Genomic DNA, 17,730 nt, shown 5'->3' on the forward strand with positions numbered 1-17,730 from the left:
AAGGTAACAGAGAACGAAGCTGCCGAGGCTCTGATTAAAACTAAGTCTAGGGGCTCCCAGGTGGCTCAGTCGGTTGAGTGACAACTCTTAATTTGGCTCAGGTCGTGATCTCATGGTTTCATGGGTTCAAGCCCCGTGTCAGACTCTGCATGCTGAGTGTGTGTGGAGCTTGCTTGGGATCCTCTCTCTCCTTCTCTCTCTGTCCCTCCCCCAGTTGTACTCTTTCTGTCTCTCTCAAAATAAATAAATAAACTTAAAAAAAACAAAAACAAAAACACTAAGCCTAACCTACAGCTCCATGTTGTCTTGGAGAAAGTAAGTCAGCAAGACATTTATTTTTGTGTTCCCTGCAGCCTCTCATTTGCCAGCAGGCTAGTCCAGGCTGAATGACATGGCAGCTGCACAGGGCTTTTAGGAGAGTGATTCTGTTCATCTAAAACCAGATTTACCTCTCTCTATAAAAATCGAGCCTCCATCAGTTTTCCAATCTGCTAAACCTCTATTCCTGGTTTTCCCTAGTGCCTAAATCCAGGTGTCACGGGCTGAAGGGACCCCTCCCCAACCAAATTCGTATGTTGAAGATCTAATGACCGGTATCAGAAAGTGTATTTGGACAAAGGGTTTTCAAAGAGGTAATTAAATTAAACTGAAATCATTACGGGAGCCCTAATGCAATGTGATTTATAAGAAAAGGAGACTGAGACACGGATGTGGAGAGGGAAGACAGGTCAACCGTGCGGGCACCCCGATCTCACACTGGCAGCCTCCAGACTGTGAGGAAATCAACTTCGGTGGAACCACTCAGTCTGTAGTTCTCTGTTACGGCAGCCCTAGCAAACGAATACACCAGTCACTCACTAGTCCAGGTCTAATCTTTCAGTGACTTGCTTGCACCCCCTATCTTTTCTCTTTCACTTACATAGTCCTCCCGTTTCCTACTACTGCTTCTTGTTCCTCACCCCCTGGTCAAGCCTCGCATCCACTGTCTGGTTAGTATTACCAAAGGAGCACAGAAATCAAGCGCTTACCTGGTCAAAGACCTTCCAAAGACTTCTTGCTACATGAAGACCAACCTCTTAGCCCAGCAGTTATCAAAGGACCGTACTGACTTTTCCAACTTCATCTTGCACGAGAGTCCCTCTGAGTCAAACCACTGATCTTAAGGGATTTGTCACCCAACTCAAGAACATGATTTTCCTTCTGAATCCTTTCCTTTCCACCTGTTCAATATTCCCCTTCAAGCCTCAACTGAGTAATTGTTTTCCTTATGATAACGTCATAGATCATTCTAGTCAGAATTGATCTCCTTTGATTTATCATAAATTTTACTTGTTTGAATAGCTACCCTCTGACAGTAGAGGAATACCCAGGGTGCCAAGTCAAAGATTCTCATGGCATAGAGACAGAAAGGATAACAAATGTTACGTTATCGTTAGGGGAAAAAGATAAACCATAACTTGAAAAATACATATGTAGAGTACCTTTTAAAATCAAGTCCAGATCCATTTTTATATCTAAATACTTAAGAAAGCACATTAACCTTTAAGAGTGAGATTTGTGGCCCATTCTTTGAAGGTCTCTCCCTGCTGACCTAAAAAGATAATTCACTAACAAAGACAAAGAGGTTTGTCTAAATATACCTCAAACTACCTTTAAAAAAAAAAAAAAAAAAAAAAAAAAGATTTTTTTTTTTATTACATTAAAGAACACACTAATATCCATTTACCATACAAATTGTACCACAGCAGAAAGTAATAAATAATGTTACACCTTAGGGTTTAATCATTTTATCAAAAGCTTATAAACATGCACCAGGAAGAAGGTCAGAGCCCAATACGATCTTTCAACTAAACCTGTCACAATACCTTTTTTTGCTTCACTAATTTGCACATGTGCTACTAACAGGGGTTACACAATAAAACTATTTATACTCTCAGGAAAATTCTGAATGATGTCTTCTTACCTAATGTGAGAACTGGCAGCAAAGGGAAAGTACAGGGCTACGGGTCACGGACACTTTGATCCATCAATTAGAACATTCATTTAAACATTCCAAGGATTAATAGAGGCAGCAATTTAACATCACCTTCATAATCAAGGGCAAGGTAAAGTCTGTGATTTAAACGCTTTCAAGGTACATGGGAAGAAATGAAAACAGCTTGAACATGAGAAAAGTGGTTACTCAAATTTGGACATGCCTGTCATTTTATTATATAAAACTGAATGGTCTCTATGATTCTATTAACAGAGATAGCAATTTCACATCACCTTCATAATCGAGGGCATCCCATCTTATATAATATTATTCCAAATGAAAACTCTATTAGCATTGCTTTCAACTTCCCCTTACTTCATGAAACTGAGTTGCAACAAGCTTTCATCAAATGCCCTTTCCTTGTATTTGGAGAACATGGATGCACCTCACTACCCAAATACCCAAATACACTTCCAAGTATTCCAGAGGGCCCACAACAAGCCATCCACTATTCAAGAAGCAAGAACCTTGTACTTTGATCTTGTCAAGGACGGGAAATACTGTAACATTATGTGTTAAAAACTTACTTGAACTTGGCTTCCACCTCTTCAGCTGCTTTCTGATATTGTTCGGTGGTGACTTTGTAGAATTCTGAGCTCTGTGGACAGAGATTGACAGTAGAGTTTTCACTGCTCGAGAGGGCAAAACGTAAGACTTACAGTTACAAAATAATACATAAAATCTTTTTTTCAGCCATTCAAGCAGTAGGACAAAGATCTCTTGCATAAGTGACATAGATACTTATAAAAGTGCACGTAAAGGTATCCATTTAAATAATAGCACATCTGCTGGTATACAAGTTGTAATTAGAGTAAACCTTCATTGTTATAATTCATCATTATTTGATCCTTGTGAGAAAATTCTTCACATATTTGCCTATTATTCCAATGTTCTACCTGGGATATTAAAGGTTCACTTCTTTTTATACAGTATTTTTGTCCTCAAGATGGATTCTTTACAGAGTAGAATGTGTTCTATTACCTTCACATGACCACAAGAGCATCAATATTTATAACAAATTAATTAGTAAGAACAGGGTATGGGTTTAGGTAATTTTTTTACCCCCTAAAAAAAAAAAAATGTTTCCAGTATTACATAAATGAACACATAAACAACATAAATCAAGCTGCAATAGGAAAGGAATGCCTTTCCTGAGGCAGAACAATTTTAAACTATCCATTCTGGCTGGCTACGCTGAAACCTATCTTACTTCAGGGGGTGGCCTAAATGACCCCAAGAGCCTTCAGACTCAATGAAATACCCTGCAAAACCTGTCCCAGGACAAAAGAATACTACATGATACAGTGGTCTATTGTGCACCTTCAATCCCTAATCACTCAGGTTACACATACGTGACTTGGGGTAGTTTATTTTTTAATAAATCATTGTTGGTTGGTGAGAAAATGAAAATGAAATCCTCTTCACACCAGTGACCCCTCTGCATTTAACAATCTGGGTTGCCCAATGACAGTCACATCCAGGTTTGTTGGATGTAGATAAAATCAATAGATATGTGATTAGACAGCAGACTCGGGGTGGCTGGAGCAATGGACGGGTCACCATTTGAGATGATGAATGGCTCTCTATCAACCCAGAGTCCCCTACGATGCTAACATTTACTATAATCTTATTTGGGCTGCGATTTATCTTTCTTGCACCTGATCAATAAAGATGAACAGAACAGTTGTAAGGATCGATTGTAATTTTTTATCATTTTCAAGCACGAAGGTGCATTTCTGACATGAAGACAATATTCATGCAGGGCTTCTGCATGTTTTAAAATCACACTGCGAATGACCAACTTCATCGGTCTATATGCCAAGAGGTTTTAATTCACCTGTAGGTCGCAAGCTACCAAAAGGCCTTTTGTCTTCTCAGATATTATAACCTTATGTCGTATCACACCTCCCTTTCAGTTTTATTTTACAAGATTTTTCTTTCCTTTAAAATACACACCGGTCACTACATGCTCTTTTGCAACGTTTGGCTTAAGCTTTTTTTGTGTGAACCCTTCTAACAAAGAGGGCAGTAAAAAGGCAGTTACTAACCTGCCACTAACACTGATGAGAAACGCCCCATACTACTATAATAAACTGTCAAGGGGGCGTTATGATACTAAAGTTTCAAAATGCTGGCAAAGCTAAACATCTTGATTAACACTTTCAATTAATTTAAACACTGAAACAGTAATGTCCAGACAGAGCCAGGACGAGGCTGACAGATTTGGTTTCAGGACGAGGCTGACAGATTTGGTTTCTGGTTCTGCTCTGTGACCTTGAGCAAGTCCTTCAAAGTCCCCTTGGCTTTCTTTTGTAACCTGTAAAATACGGATGAAGTAGCCTTGCTTATCTCTGCCAAAGCAGTTACAGAAATCAAATGAGATTGGCACAGGAGCTGTGCCACCTATTTTTGCAGAGTCAAGTCAACATACAAATAAAATAATTTTGGAGGAAAAAGCTAATTTGGGCAAAACTAATTCTGGGTACAAATTCAAAATGATCAAAGGCAAATATTGAGCTTTCTAACAAGAATGATGCACAAAAGTGAGTTCTGCCATAACATAAGTTAGCAAGCTCCCCTCTGCTTTATAATGCCAAACACAGGTAAAATTACTACTGATTTTGTCAAAGTTTCCCTAAGACGTTAAACAGACAAAAGACATGTACCTGTGCTGTCTGCAATCTTAGCTCTTAACTTCCCAAGTTAAAGTTTTAGGCTTTATTTATGTCCTGTATTTCCACCTCAGTGGCCAGATTCCCACACTGTATAAATCTTTATAATGAGGAAAAGTCCCCAGGAGGCAATGCCATATAACAACTAAGGGAATAAACACAAATATGCCCAAGATCTGTATGCAGATAGCGTTTAATTCATGTAAGTATATACTTATTCATTCAACCAAATTAGATACTTATTATCCAAATAATGTCCAACTTGGGGAAACAGATCTTGATGATCTGAAAACTTCTTGAGAAGCTTTCCATCCGATATAAGAGAAAAGAAAGAATTAAATGAAAGGTCATAAATATTGAGTTAAAGTTGTGGATAGTGTTACTAGAGTACAGAAAGAGTAGAGTTTCTCTTTTGGTGGCAGAAAATATTTTTAAAAATAAACAACCATTAAAAAACAAAGACAAAAAGCTTGCCAATAAGCTTGCCAGCAGGAGAATGAATAAATACGGGGTATTCACACAGTGGAAATCTACACAGTGATGAAAAAGAATGAATTACACATACATGTGGAGCAAACACAAGCAAGTTCTAGATAGAATATTGTAGAGTGTAATTTATGTCAAGTTTGGAAAAAATGCAAAATAATCAAATAGGATTAGTAAATAGCAAATTCCACGGATTATCCCCAAGTAGCAGCAGTTTGGTGGTGGTAGCCGGCGGGTTAGGGGCAGAACACCATCAAGAAAGGAAACACAGTGGGACCTCACTGACTTGTTATGTTTCTTAAAATGAGGTGTACATAGCTAATTGTTATGCTGGTTATAAATGCCTGTAACATATACAAAAATTGTGTTACTCTCCCCCTCCTCAAAGGAACTAATTAACAACAAATAATTTAATAATATAGCCAGAACATAAAAACAGGGGTAGAGGGATACATGCTGAACAGGTTGGCTAAGTCAAGATTTTGTATATTTTCTTGAATGCTAACCTATTGCCGAATGTCCACAAATTACTAAATAAAAGCAATTTCTGTTGTGAAATAAGTATGGACTTACAGAAAAGGGGCAAAAATGGTGGAAAGTTTGTATATACTGTCACCCCCCTTCCTTTCACGTCAATGTCTTAGATAATCCCAGCACAATCATCAAAACGAGTAAGTTAACAATGCAACATTACTAGTAACTAGTATTAACTAAATTGCAGACTTTATTTTGCTACACTTTTTCTATGAATGTTCTTTTTCTATGTCAGGACCCAATTCCAAAGGTCATTTTGCATTTAATTGTCACAGCTTCTCAGTATCCTCTTGTCTCTTAAGACCCCTTGACACTCCTGAGGAATACACCAGTTGGATATTTTGTAGAATGGCTGGCAATATGGACTTGTCCGATGTTTTCTCATTAGACTGACGTTATTATGCATCACTGGGACAAATATCATAGTGGCAATCGGCCCTTCTCCAAACTGGACCCCAAACTACTCCCAAAATTCTAGCTTCACAATTGCCTACCGATCCTGCAAGGCTTCTACTCTGAACAGGTACTCACAGGTGGTAGAAATACCCTAATTGGGGTCCCTGGGTGGCTCAGTCCTTTAAGCGTCCCACTTCGGCTCAGGTCGTAATTTCATGGTTTGTGAGTTTGAACCCCATGTCGGGCTCTGTACTGACAGCCTGGAGCTGCTTCAGATTCTGTGTCTCCCTCTCTCTGCCCCTCCCCCGCTTGCGCGCGCGCGTGCGCGCGCGCTCTCTCTCTCTCTCTCAAAAATAAAATTAAACTTTTTTTTTTAAAAAGGACCCTAATTTTCAGAAAGTCTGTTTGTATTATCTATGTTGTCTTGAGATGGTAGTAGGTGTGTATATGCCTCTTTTCTTATCAATTATAAATTACCGTTACTTTAATGTTATTATGGTAGCTAAGTTTGTTGTTATTTGGTCAACCCTACAGCTTGTAGTAAGTACACACATCAATTGTGTTTTTGTCTGATCCTTTAAAAAAAATTGTTTTAATGTTTATTTAGTTTTGAGGGAGAGAGAGACAGAGACTGAGCAGGGGAGGGGCAGAGAGAGGGGGAGATACAGAATCTGAACCAGGCTCTAGGATCCTAGCTGTCAGCACAAAGCTCGATGCGGGGCTTGCACTCACGAACTGTGAGATCATGACCTGAGCCAAAGTCGGATGCTTAACAGACTGAGCCACCCGGGGCACCCCTGATCCTTTTTTAATAGCCACATTTTGAGAACAATATGTGCTTCAAATAAGTAATATCCACATTCCAATTTTCAAAGAAGGTAGATATTATGTTATATATGTACGTATATAAAATGGCCATATATACCTGTCTAAGTATACCTACCTACCTATCTATATGTGTCTATATCTCTCCCCTCCAAACTTTGTTAAAATACTTTCTTTAAAAAAAAATTTGCTTTTTAATGGTTATTTATTTCTGAGAGAGAGAGTCAAGAGTGCATGCAGGAGAGGCAGAGAGAGAGGGAGACACAGAATCCGAAGTAGGCTCCAGGCTCTCAGCTGTGAGCGCAGAGCCCGATGTGGGACTCGAACCCATAAACCGCGAGGTCATGATCTGAGCTCAAGTCGGATGCTTAACCAACTAAGCCACCCAGGCGCCCCCGCTAAGATGCTTTCTAAGTCCTCACACCATATGGGGTAGGGGAGAATAATCTGGTCAGATGACCCTAAAAAAAGAACCAAAAAGAACAGGCAGAGAAGGCTGCTCATAATCTAACATGGTGGTCTTTTCAACGAAAGGACCATTCATTGCTTTGAGCATGGTCATATTGTTTTTATGACTGTAGGGTCCTTTACAACCTAAAATTTAAGAAGATTTACAACCTAAAAATTTAAAAACATGTAAATTGTAATTAAATTTAAAATTTAAAAATATTTACAACCTAAAATTTAAAACTCTCTTTCATTCATATTCATTCTGTAGTTTCCTGCTCCATCAACAGAGGTAGAATAGTTGACATGATTTGTCCAGTGGAAGCATAAATTTGTAGCAAGTAAATCTTATTTAAATCAAATATTAAAAGTCTGTTATTTTCTTACTTTAAAACAAAATTTTCTTGTTTGACATGAGCATTAAAACAATGTTTTCTATCAAGATTTCCTTTGAGAAAGGTAGATCTTGTAAATTCAAAGTAGAATAATGGTATCTTTTTGATGTTTCAGCGCTATCAAAAATCTGATAAAGGCTTGTCTTTGTCAAAGATTAAGTGAAACGAAGTTCCTAGGAGGTGACCTATCTCCAAAATAACAACATAATACTAGATATGGGAGATGTGCCTGTCCCCTATAGTAGAGGTCAAGGCACCACTGGAAACGACAGGCATTTTTGTTTTCTGTATTAAAACATTTTCCAATCTAAGGCACTAGGTACCAGTTACTAAAAACACAGGCAGCAGACTGAGTTGGAGACTGAATGCTCCACTGTACAAAATGTTTAATATATTTAAAACAGAATATGTTGTCCACAGCACTCTGTACTCCGGTGAGCAACGTACTTTCCTTTGGAGCCATACTGCCAATACAGCTCCTTCCTTATAAAACAGGACATGTCACCGTACCCCAACAGTTCTCTCACCTCTGTAAAACTGGGACAGTAACAAAAATAGCCTAATAAAAATCTCTGGGAGATTAAATATGATAATTCATGTAAAGTTCTTTGAACAATACCTGGGACTATATATGGTAAGCATTTTGGAATGTTACCTATTACTATTACAAATCATTTGAAGAGTACAAAAAAAAAAGTATAGAGTGTTGGGTAACTTTTTGCAAAAGCCATTTTAATAAACATTTAAATCTTTAAAACACAAATATCTTTTCTTCTGTTGGACCAATCACTGAATTTTGTTTACACGGCTCATCTGTTCTATTTTTCTGTTCTTTAAGATAAATGGGAAATGTGGGGCGCCTGGGTGGCTCAGTCGGTTAAGCGGCCGACTTCAGCTCAGGTCATGATCTCGCGGTCCGTGAGTTCAAGCCCCGCGTCGGGCTCTGTGCTGACAGCTCGGAGCCCGGAGCCCGTTTCAGATTCTGTGTCTCCCTCTCTCTGACCCTCCCCCGTTCATGCTCTGTCTCTCTCTGTCTCAAAAATAAATAAACGTTGAAAAAACAATTCTTTAAAAAATAAAAAAAAAAAAAAAGATAAATGGGAAATGTGAAGACAATGGCTGGGCTGTACTGAGAATGTTAATGGCTATGAAAAAACTATAAATACATAGAGAGATAGTGACACTAGACCATATTTACAAAAAATAAAAAATAAACCAATAATTTTTGACCTTATCATCAATGAAATCCAATGAACCAAATTACACAGTAAAAGTACTTTTTACTGCCAGGATTCCCAGGGCCTTAATTCTTAGTCTGCATTATAAATCGCCAAGATGAGAAATATTGCTCGTGATGAGCCCCAAACTGATTTCCCATGGAACCTTTTAATTCTGGAGCATCTTGAGAGAACAGAACTCCTCAAATGTTCCAGGAGAAACGCTGGGTTAAAGACAAGGTCACAACCACTATTTCAATCCTGCACTTCTCTGCGTGCAACTTTTCTCTTCCCAGAGCAACATTTTCTTACGGGTTACTCTTAAAACTCATGTTCAAAGGGTAGAAATCAGCAATACTGGAAAATGATTCCAGGACTGATGGCATCCCTCTTTATGAAGTGCTAATAAAAAGGAGCAGTCTATTATCTTGAACTTTAAAAAGTTGAGATGAATTCTTTAAAGAAAACTGTTGTTGTACCTCCCTGCTGCTCCCTCAGTGCCCTGTGGCCACGTTTTTCCCTCTTTTCTGTGTATACGGCTCTTGGTGACATGACCTTGCAAGCTTCTCTCATCAAGAAAGGGTGGAGTCTGTTTCTCCACCCCTTCAATTTGGGCGATGCCTGTGACTTGCTCTGTCCAACAGAATGACAGGAGTGACAATGGGCCAGTTGCAAACATAAGCCTCTCTCTTGGAATCCTGGCCTAGTGCCACATATGGAAGTCCAGGCTGAAGAGGAAGAGACTGTAAGTCACCCTAGCTGAAGTCGTCCTAGACCAGCCAAACCTTAGACAACTCAGTGTAAGTGAGGGCGGTCAAATCCAGAAGAAGTGCCCAGATGGGTGATCTGCAGAATCATGAAGTAAATAAATGGTGGTTGTTTTAATCCACGAAGTTTGGGGTAGTTGGTTATACAGTAAAAGCTAACTGATTTATACCTTTGTCTGTGTTCTCACAGCACCATGCACTTCTAGCAAAGCACTTAACGCACTTACCAACCATGTGTTTTTACATGTGGTCTCTCCAACTAGTCCATAAGATCCCTAAAGGCGAGTATTTCATCCCATTCATCAACGTACGTAAAGCGTTCGGCAAAGTACGTGACACACAAAACTTACTGAAATAGTGTTAGAGTGACACCATTAATTGTAAGCTGCATTCCAAAGTTTACTTTTATTTACAACAGGCTGGAACAGACAGAAGTTTAAGGTAACTGAAATACTGTAACATGGAAACGTGGAACCCTACGTTTATCGTACATCTCTTACAAACCGACCAACACTGCAGTCTGCTGTGGAAATGAAAAAAAGAAATGGCTATTGCCGGAGACTGTGTTCAATTACAGTCCCAGTACAATTAACAGTTCAAGGGACAAACAGCAGCTTGAACAGGTAAGGGGTTTATTTGTCTCATGAAATAACAAGTCCGGATGCTGGAAACCCAGAGCTGATGTAGGTGCCAAGGATTTTATCAAATGAGTAGGCCCTTTTCTCTCAATTCCTCCGCAGCCATGCTTAGCATTTGCCTTTTATTCCCATTGCCTCAAGATAGCTAGTGTACCTCCAGTTATCATGCCCATGGTCTAAGGAAGGAAGAGGAGGGAAGTGAAAAAAAGGGGAGAAAGGCCCTCTCCAGAGATCTGTGCTTACATCTCTCTGGCCAGAATTATAGATCATGCACAACCCTGGCTGCAAGAATTTTTGTTTTCTCACTTCTACAGTAAGAAAGAGAAGGCAGGAGTTTGGAATTGGTGTTCATTGAGCCAATTTATCATACCTGCCACAGACAGCTGAAGTGACAGCACAAAATCATGCACAAAACTGTGTGGCTGATTTTAGATGCGGGTATTCCCAGTATTTCCTTCCAGCTGCTCTTAAACTTCAAATTTGGGGTATGGGGGGATGGATTTACACATCTGGTATCCTAATGCTCAAGAACAAAGTTTTTAGACAGTATAGGAAGGAAGTGGGAATCAACAAGAGTGGGCACCATTCCCACTTTTTTGGGGCTGGCCGTGGCCCATGTTTTTGAACGTGTGACACTGCCATTTTCCATTTTCAGAAAGTTTCCCTTTAAAAGTGTATTTTTAAATGCACATGCACAGACACACATTATTGCTAGATTTGAAAAGTATCTGTTTTCAATTCTAAATTAGATCAAAAGAAAACACGCACACACAGTATTCTTGCAGCATTTTCTGAGGTTCTGAATCTCATTTCTGTTCTGTTCTAACTAATATGATCATAACCTCCAGTATGTAAGAAACGAACAAAACAGAAAGGTCACAAGAAAAATTTGCTAACGAGCTTTTGTCAGTTCTTTTACCAAATGCTTCGTATGGTGATTTGGGCACAACTACATAACACATCATACTGAAGTATAATGTAAATTCTGGTAATCTTACACTTTTTCTCAGAGGTGAGTAACACTCCTACTCACTGTCCATTCAAAGATTATGGCAGCTCAGCAGGCATTTAGCAACAGTGAATGGGAGAACGACCAGGTCTGGCCTTAGTGTGAGCGGTCCAGCTTGAAGGTGTGGCTCTCCTCTTTCCAAACTGATCTATAATTACCATTAACAATTATAGGTCTCTATCCCTCCTACAACCCACCCAAATGTAAATGTTACTGTTCCTGGCTTGTTTTTTTAAACAAAGGCCTAGTGTGTACAAGTACCAATGAAAGCCTTCCTATGACAATGTCAATGTGAGCATTCCTATGTTAAGTAGCTGGATTCAAAACGGGCTTCTATTTCTCGTTATAACACTTGCCCAGGAGCTATGTTATAATATGTAATCAGCTAGATGCAGGTAAGTACGTTTCCCCCAAGATGCGAGCTAGGCATACAAGGACCTGATTTAATCCTGCACATGCAGCATGGTTACAATTCCAGGCACAGAATCCCTGAAACAGTCATTTACTGAATGGCATCAGGTGGCCAAAAAGAGTTGATGCTTCCTCAACCTGTCTTTTTGTAGACTTACACAGAATCAAGAGACTCCCTGCAATATAACTAAATTCTTTGCATAAGAATCTTAAAAGAACTATAGAATTTTTAGAAATTAAAAAAAAAATCACTAATGGTCTCAGTTTAGTTTACCTAGTGGTTTCAGTTATTTCTCCTGATAAACCTTCCATCAGAACATCTAACGGCTGGTTTGAATTCAGCCTTCTGTGTGTTCCTGTATATCCTGAAGTCTGAAACAGGTGGGCAGAAGAGCCATGGGAGGAACTCGATCATATTCAGTCAGAAAAGTGGCCCTTGAATAAAGTAGTTGGCATAGTAAAGACTCTTTCATTTTTGGCACTTCTTAAACCCACGGCCTCGAGTCTATTGTCTCTCTACTCTCTCCTTTTATCTCTTTCCCTCCCTCTAACCTCCTGCCCCAGAGAAAGCTGTGTAAATAAATACACTGTCTATTTAAGTAGTCTGCAAACTGCCAACACTGCTTCAGATGCATGGTGTATCAGATTCAGTATTCTGTTTCTAAGACGCACATCAAGGAATGGGTTTGGTTATTTAAGCTGAGTCTCACTTTTTAACATCTAAATACGAGGACCTTATCTTTGAGAGTGATTGTATCAACAGGCCACTGTAGGCTCACCAAATGGCACAGATCCTGGCCTCTCCTTGTTCTCCAGCAGAACACCACTCCCGCCAACAACCCCTAGCTCCCTAGCTGATCCACCAGAGCCTGGGTCTCCATTAATTTGCCTGCATGGCTCCACAACCTGAAGAATTATCATCGAATCGAGTAGATGCATAAGTAGCTATCCTGAGTAGCCCCACATCTCTGCTAATAACCATTTGGGTACATATGTAAGTGTATTTTAATTATGCTCAGCCTTATTTTTTTTTCAAATTTATATCACTAGTGATGGATAATAAATTACTAATTTAGCAGCTTCTCACAAATCAGAAGTTCTGACCACTAAGTTCTGTGATAAAGACAAATGAAGATTTCCCTATGGAAAAAGCCTATCAGTAAATTACTCCAACATCTCTCTCTCCTAGTTAGATAAATCCCAGTTTTAGGCTAGATATATGGTCAACCAAACTAAAATTTCCAGCTTGCTTCAGGTTAGGCTGCACTGTAAGCAGAACTGTATGGGGACTTCCAGATAGGCTGCTTAAAGACAGCTGACCTCGACTGGCAAAAAATCTTTTCAGCCCAGTCTTTTCCTCATTTTTCCAGTCTGCAAGTGTTTGAGCCCCAGCAGCCATCCTGAATACAAGCTGACCTTAAAGAGAGAAGACCCTGTGCCAGGAGGCTGGAGAAAAACAGTAGGTGCCTGGGGCTCTAACAACCTTGAAGCCAACATGCCAGCCCTGAATTGCCCACCTCTAGACTCTTATTAAATAAGAAAAAAATAAACTTGTAATTTAAGCCATTCCATCTTTATGACACACTGAGTCACAATAATCCGGAACAGACCTTCTTCCTTAAGCCCTGATAGGTTTGCTTTTTGTGCACCTCAGGAATGACTTTAATAAAATCAAATGAAATGATGCACTAGGAGTAAACGTTTGTCCTTTGCAGTAATGCTTTGCTTCCACTCGTCAGAAATCTGTTTCCATCTGCCTCTCTCCTTTTCTGACAAAGGACAGGAAGAATTGAAAAATTTTAGAGCCATGGTTAACTCTAGCATCAAATCTTACCAGTCATAAGAAACCACATTTCATGAAAACACCAGGGTCTCCTAGGCACTCTGGCAAAGGTAATGAACTGCTCTTGTACCTACATTTTCCTTCCATCTCTACTATTTCTCATAAAAAGCAACAGAACTATTCAGAGCTGCTTCTGGCATTTCTAGTTTTATTCCAGGCACTTTAGAAACTTCACTAATTAGAGTCTCAGGTTTTTCCTTTCTTGATTTAGTTTTCTAATTAGAATAGAAATCATAGATTCATTGACAGCCTCGCCACTACATGAGGTATATTAATTATATATGTGTTATATTGTCTCATGCCTCAGTTTCTTCATCTGGGCAATTTAAATAAACTGTACCAAACATTCACTTGGCATCCTAAGTTTCCTTCATCTGCTCATTTCTTCATTCTACAGATACTGAAGGTCTGAAGGTCTGTGCCAGACCCTAGGCCAGGAACTTGGAATATAATGGAGAGTAAACAGAGGCTTGGCCCTACTTCTACAGAGCTTATGGCATACAGGGCGAGACAGACACAAATTCAAAAATCACACAAATTATAATGAACAAAGAATTACAGTGCCACAGGATCACTATACAGAATTTTTTATTTCTGGGAAGTAGTTTGTCTAATGAGTCTCTAAAGCCCTATATTTTCTATATTTCATATTCAGCTCTTAAGTTACTTATGCTTTTATTTCCTTTCAATTTCTCTAGCTGTTTCTGTCATATAAGTCAAGCTTCATAGCAGAATTCTCTCCAACTGTAAAGCTCTCTTCTAATCCTGTTAGAAATAAGGGGGATCTACTTGAACTCATATGGATGGAAAGAGGTCCAAGTAGTAAGAAAAACAAAAAGATGTAAAATAATTTGAAGAGTATATTTTCTAACCTGTTGGGTCCACGTGCACATACACGTACACCCTGAAATACCCTGTAAGCAATAGTTGTCATCCCTGGAAAAGCGACATGAGGAAGAAATACTTTCCTTTTTTTTTATAGCCGCCTGTGACAATTTAAGTTTTTTACCATGGGATCGTATTATTTTTTAAAAGAAAATTAACCATGCTGCAATTTCTAACAGGCATTACACCTATATTTGTATCATGCCAGAAAAGTAACTTATCTAGATATTATTGGGAAAGTGACTCCCCGACCCCTTCCTGCCCACAGCTCCCTTTTACCATGCTTACAGTAAGACTTCTCATTTACCCGAAGTATAAGGTATGAACTTTTCTATTATCCTTTTCTATAATAATGTCGATAAAAGGTCTTCAGTCGTTATATTGCTTGTAGCTCTTCTGAGATAAAACCACCCGCCCCTCCTACACTCCCCTTTTAGACTTCTACATTATACATCTGACACCTTTCTACTTTTGACATGCTTGTGTGTCTCACTGTTCCCTCAACAACGGTGAGACAAAGCAATTTCACAGTTATCACAAGGGTTATCATGAGAATTTACCATGATATCTTGCAAGACCTACACAGAACCTTTTAAATGACTGCACAGGAATCTGGTTCTCTTGAGGACTGTGTAACATGACACTGTCAATTCTCAAGGTTATAAGTCTTGTGAAGGGCTCACTGGGGTGACGCTACATGCACATTTAACAGCACCCCCACCGGATGGCTCCACACAGAAGGCGTCACTTTTCTATTGCCAACACATCTCAGGCCTGCACTCCATTTTACCCTAACTGGTCTCATTATCGTCTCCCATAGAAGGGAACTCTGTAACTCTCTTATACTTGCTCAGCACATGCACTGGCGCCCACACATGCTCAGTGTCCTCTTGAAAACCATGGGCTAAAAAGAAAGCTGGAAATGATAATCCTTACAGTAGAGAAGGAGGCAAACATTAGCTTCTTCATCATCAACTCTGCTGAGTTCTTCATTTGTTCACAATTTTATACTAATAATCTGAAGAATCTATAACACAAGCTCCCCTTGACCATTACCGGCTGTCCCATTTACCTTCAAGTCTTCAGGTCTAGCCCTTAGGCCAACCTGAGATTCAGGCATTTAAAAGGGCTTATTGTTGAAAAGCTAATGCTGGCCACACCCACAGGGGTGAGCCCTTGTATGGGAGGGTGAGGGCCTCTTTAAAGGCTTATGGGGAGAAAAACCTAAACTAACCCATTACAGGAAACACAGGTAGTTGCTTTCAGTTTTATAGCCTTTGAGCCTCCAAGAGCCCCTTTTGACACTGAAAATGCCTTGAGCGGAGGTAAACTGTCATCCACCCCTGCTCCTCAAACCTGTAAGGTCCATCCTACTGACAGCAAATATGATTCTACTAATCACATAAATACAGAACAGAAAACACAAATGTTAAAGACTCTCACAAAGATTAGAAGACCTTCTGAGATTATTTCCTTGGAATCCAGATTGAGAAACTCTAAACTAATCCATTTACTGCCCTGTAGCTTATTATAAGGTGATTTCCTCAGAGGGCCTCCTAACCAAACAGGTAGGGGAAGACTAATGCTTCCCAAGGCAAAAGAGAAGTGTGTAGAGTAAAAACTGCATCCCCGGGAGGAAGGAGAAGTGTCAGGGAAAAAAAGGGGTCCTGACAGCAGGTTGGAGAGGCCAACACAGAGCCTGTCTTCTTCCTACTTTTGCCTAGAGCCAGAATTTTTAAACTATGGTAGAGGCCAACACCAATAACTCATTCGTATCCAAAAAAATCTATCCAAGAAAAGCTTTCGTGAAAATTGAGCAAACCTTTGAGCTTGCTTTCACAGACACGACACTTGGTTTTGTTGGAGAAATGAATAAAGTACTGCGCCAAAGATGGCCGACTGGACCACAACAAGCTCTGGTCTCTAGCTTGGAGACCCCTCTTCCGGGTTCTTCTTTTTTTTTTTTTTTTTTTTTTTGGGACAGAGAGAGACAGAGCATGAACGGGGGAGGGGCAGAGAGAGAGGGAGACACAGAATCGGAAACAGGCTCCAGGCTCCAGGCTCCGAGCCATCAGCCCAGAGCCTGACGCGGGGCTCGAACTCACGGACCGCGAGATCGTGACCTGGCTGAAGTCGGACGCTTAACCGACTGCGCCACCCAGGCGCCCCTCTTCCGGGTTCTTCTTGCCCTGTTTGCTGCGCGCCCGAAAACCCCCACAGATATGGAAGCTGACAACTATAAATTACCCTCCCCACTTGCATTCGGCGCTCAGATCTTTGGAGAAACGGTCTCCTCTGAGCCCGCCGGTGTTAAATAAATCTCCGACCCACCGAGGTCTCCGAGTGCCGCCTGGTTTTTCCGCCAGCGTTCCAGCCTGGTTCCGTAACAGTTTCTCTGCTTCTCTGGCACCAGCTAAGCGGCAACCGTAAAGTGAATCAAGCATTTGTTCAGAGGTCATACCTTTCCAACACTACGTAAAAAGGAGCAGCTCACATAAAAGGGAGAGGGCCACAGACAAGCTCAGAATCCCAGACTGAGCACATCTCTTCACGTGAGTAAGCTAGGATTCTGGCGGACCCCAGCAACGTTAGGACTAAAACCCTTAATGAGGGTGCCCATCGAGATGCAGATATGGCAAAGCACGCCAAAGCTTAAAAGACAGTTTCATCATTCTGTTCAGAAAGCTATTTGTCACCTTGAGATTTACTCATTAAGGAGCTAGGGTGCTCACCCTCTAATGCATACATTTCACACCCATGTTCAGTAGTCTTGGTGAGATGCGGGTAAGGGGTATGGAACTATCATCCACGGCAGTTTCTCATTAGCACATCTACTTTTGTCCCTGGCATTCTATACGATCAGAGGGTTAGAGAAAAACTATGCAAAACCCAACCAAAGCCAACATTTTAGAAATAACTTTATTGTTTTCTAAGTAAACTTTTCACCTGAAAGAAAATGCCATTTTTCAAAATCTCCTGGTTAAAAAAAAAAAGAAAGGTCCAGAGTACAAGTATTTGCCACATCCATTTCCCTAGAAGTAGCATTCAATAGGTTACAGGAAAATTTGTCAAAGATTGGTAAAATCATTTCACTTTATCCTCATCAAATCGGCTGGGTTTTTTGTTTGCTTTTTGTTGTTTATACAGATGGATGACATTGATGAGTATAT

The 17,730-nt window shown here is 40.0% G+C and overlaps 1 protein-coding gene across 3 annotated transcripts in view; it reads right to left on the reverse strand.

Moving 5' to 3' along the window:
* The window catches only part of CHCHD3 (coiled-coil-helix-coiled-coil-helix domain containing 3), a 287,147-nt gene that overhangs the window by 52,725 nt on the left and 216,692 nt on the right, over positions 1-17,730 (reverse strand). For all 3 annotated transcript variants that reach the window (XM_049643026.1, XM_049643028.1, XM_049643029.1), the window contains exon 6: positions 2,563-2,633. In XM_049643026.1, the coding sequence (XP_049498983.1) occupies positions 2,563-2,633 (71 nt within the window). The remainder of the gene's footprint in view (positions 1-2,562; positions 2,634-17,730) is intronic.

This window comes from Panthera uncia, chromosome A2 (assembly GCF_023721935.1).
Source record: "Panthera uncia isolate 11264 chromosome A2, Puncia_PCG_1.0, whole genome shotgun sequence".
In the NCBI taxonomy this organism is placed as follows: Eukaryota; Metazoa; Chordata; class Mammalia; order Carnivora; family Felidae; genus Panthera; species Panthera uncia.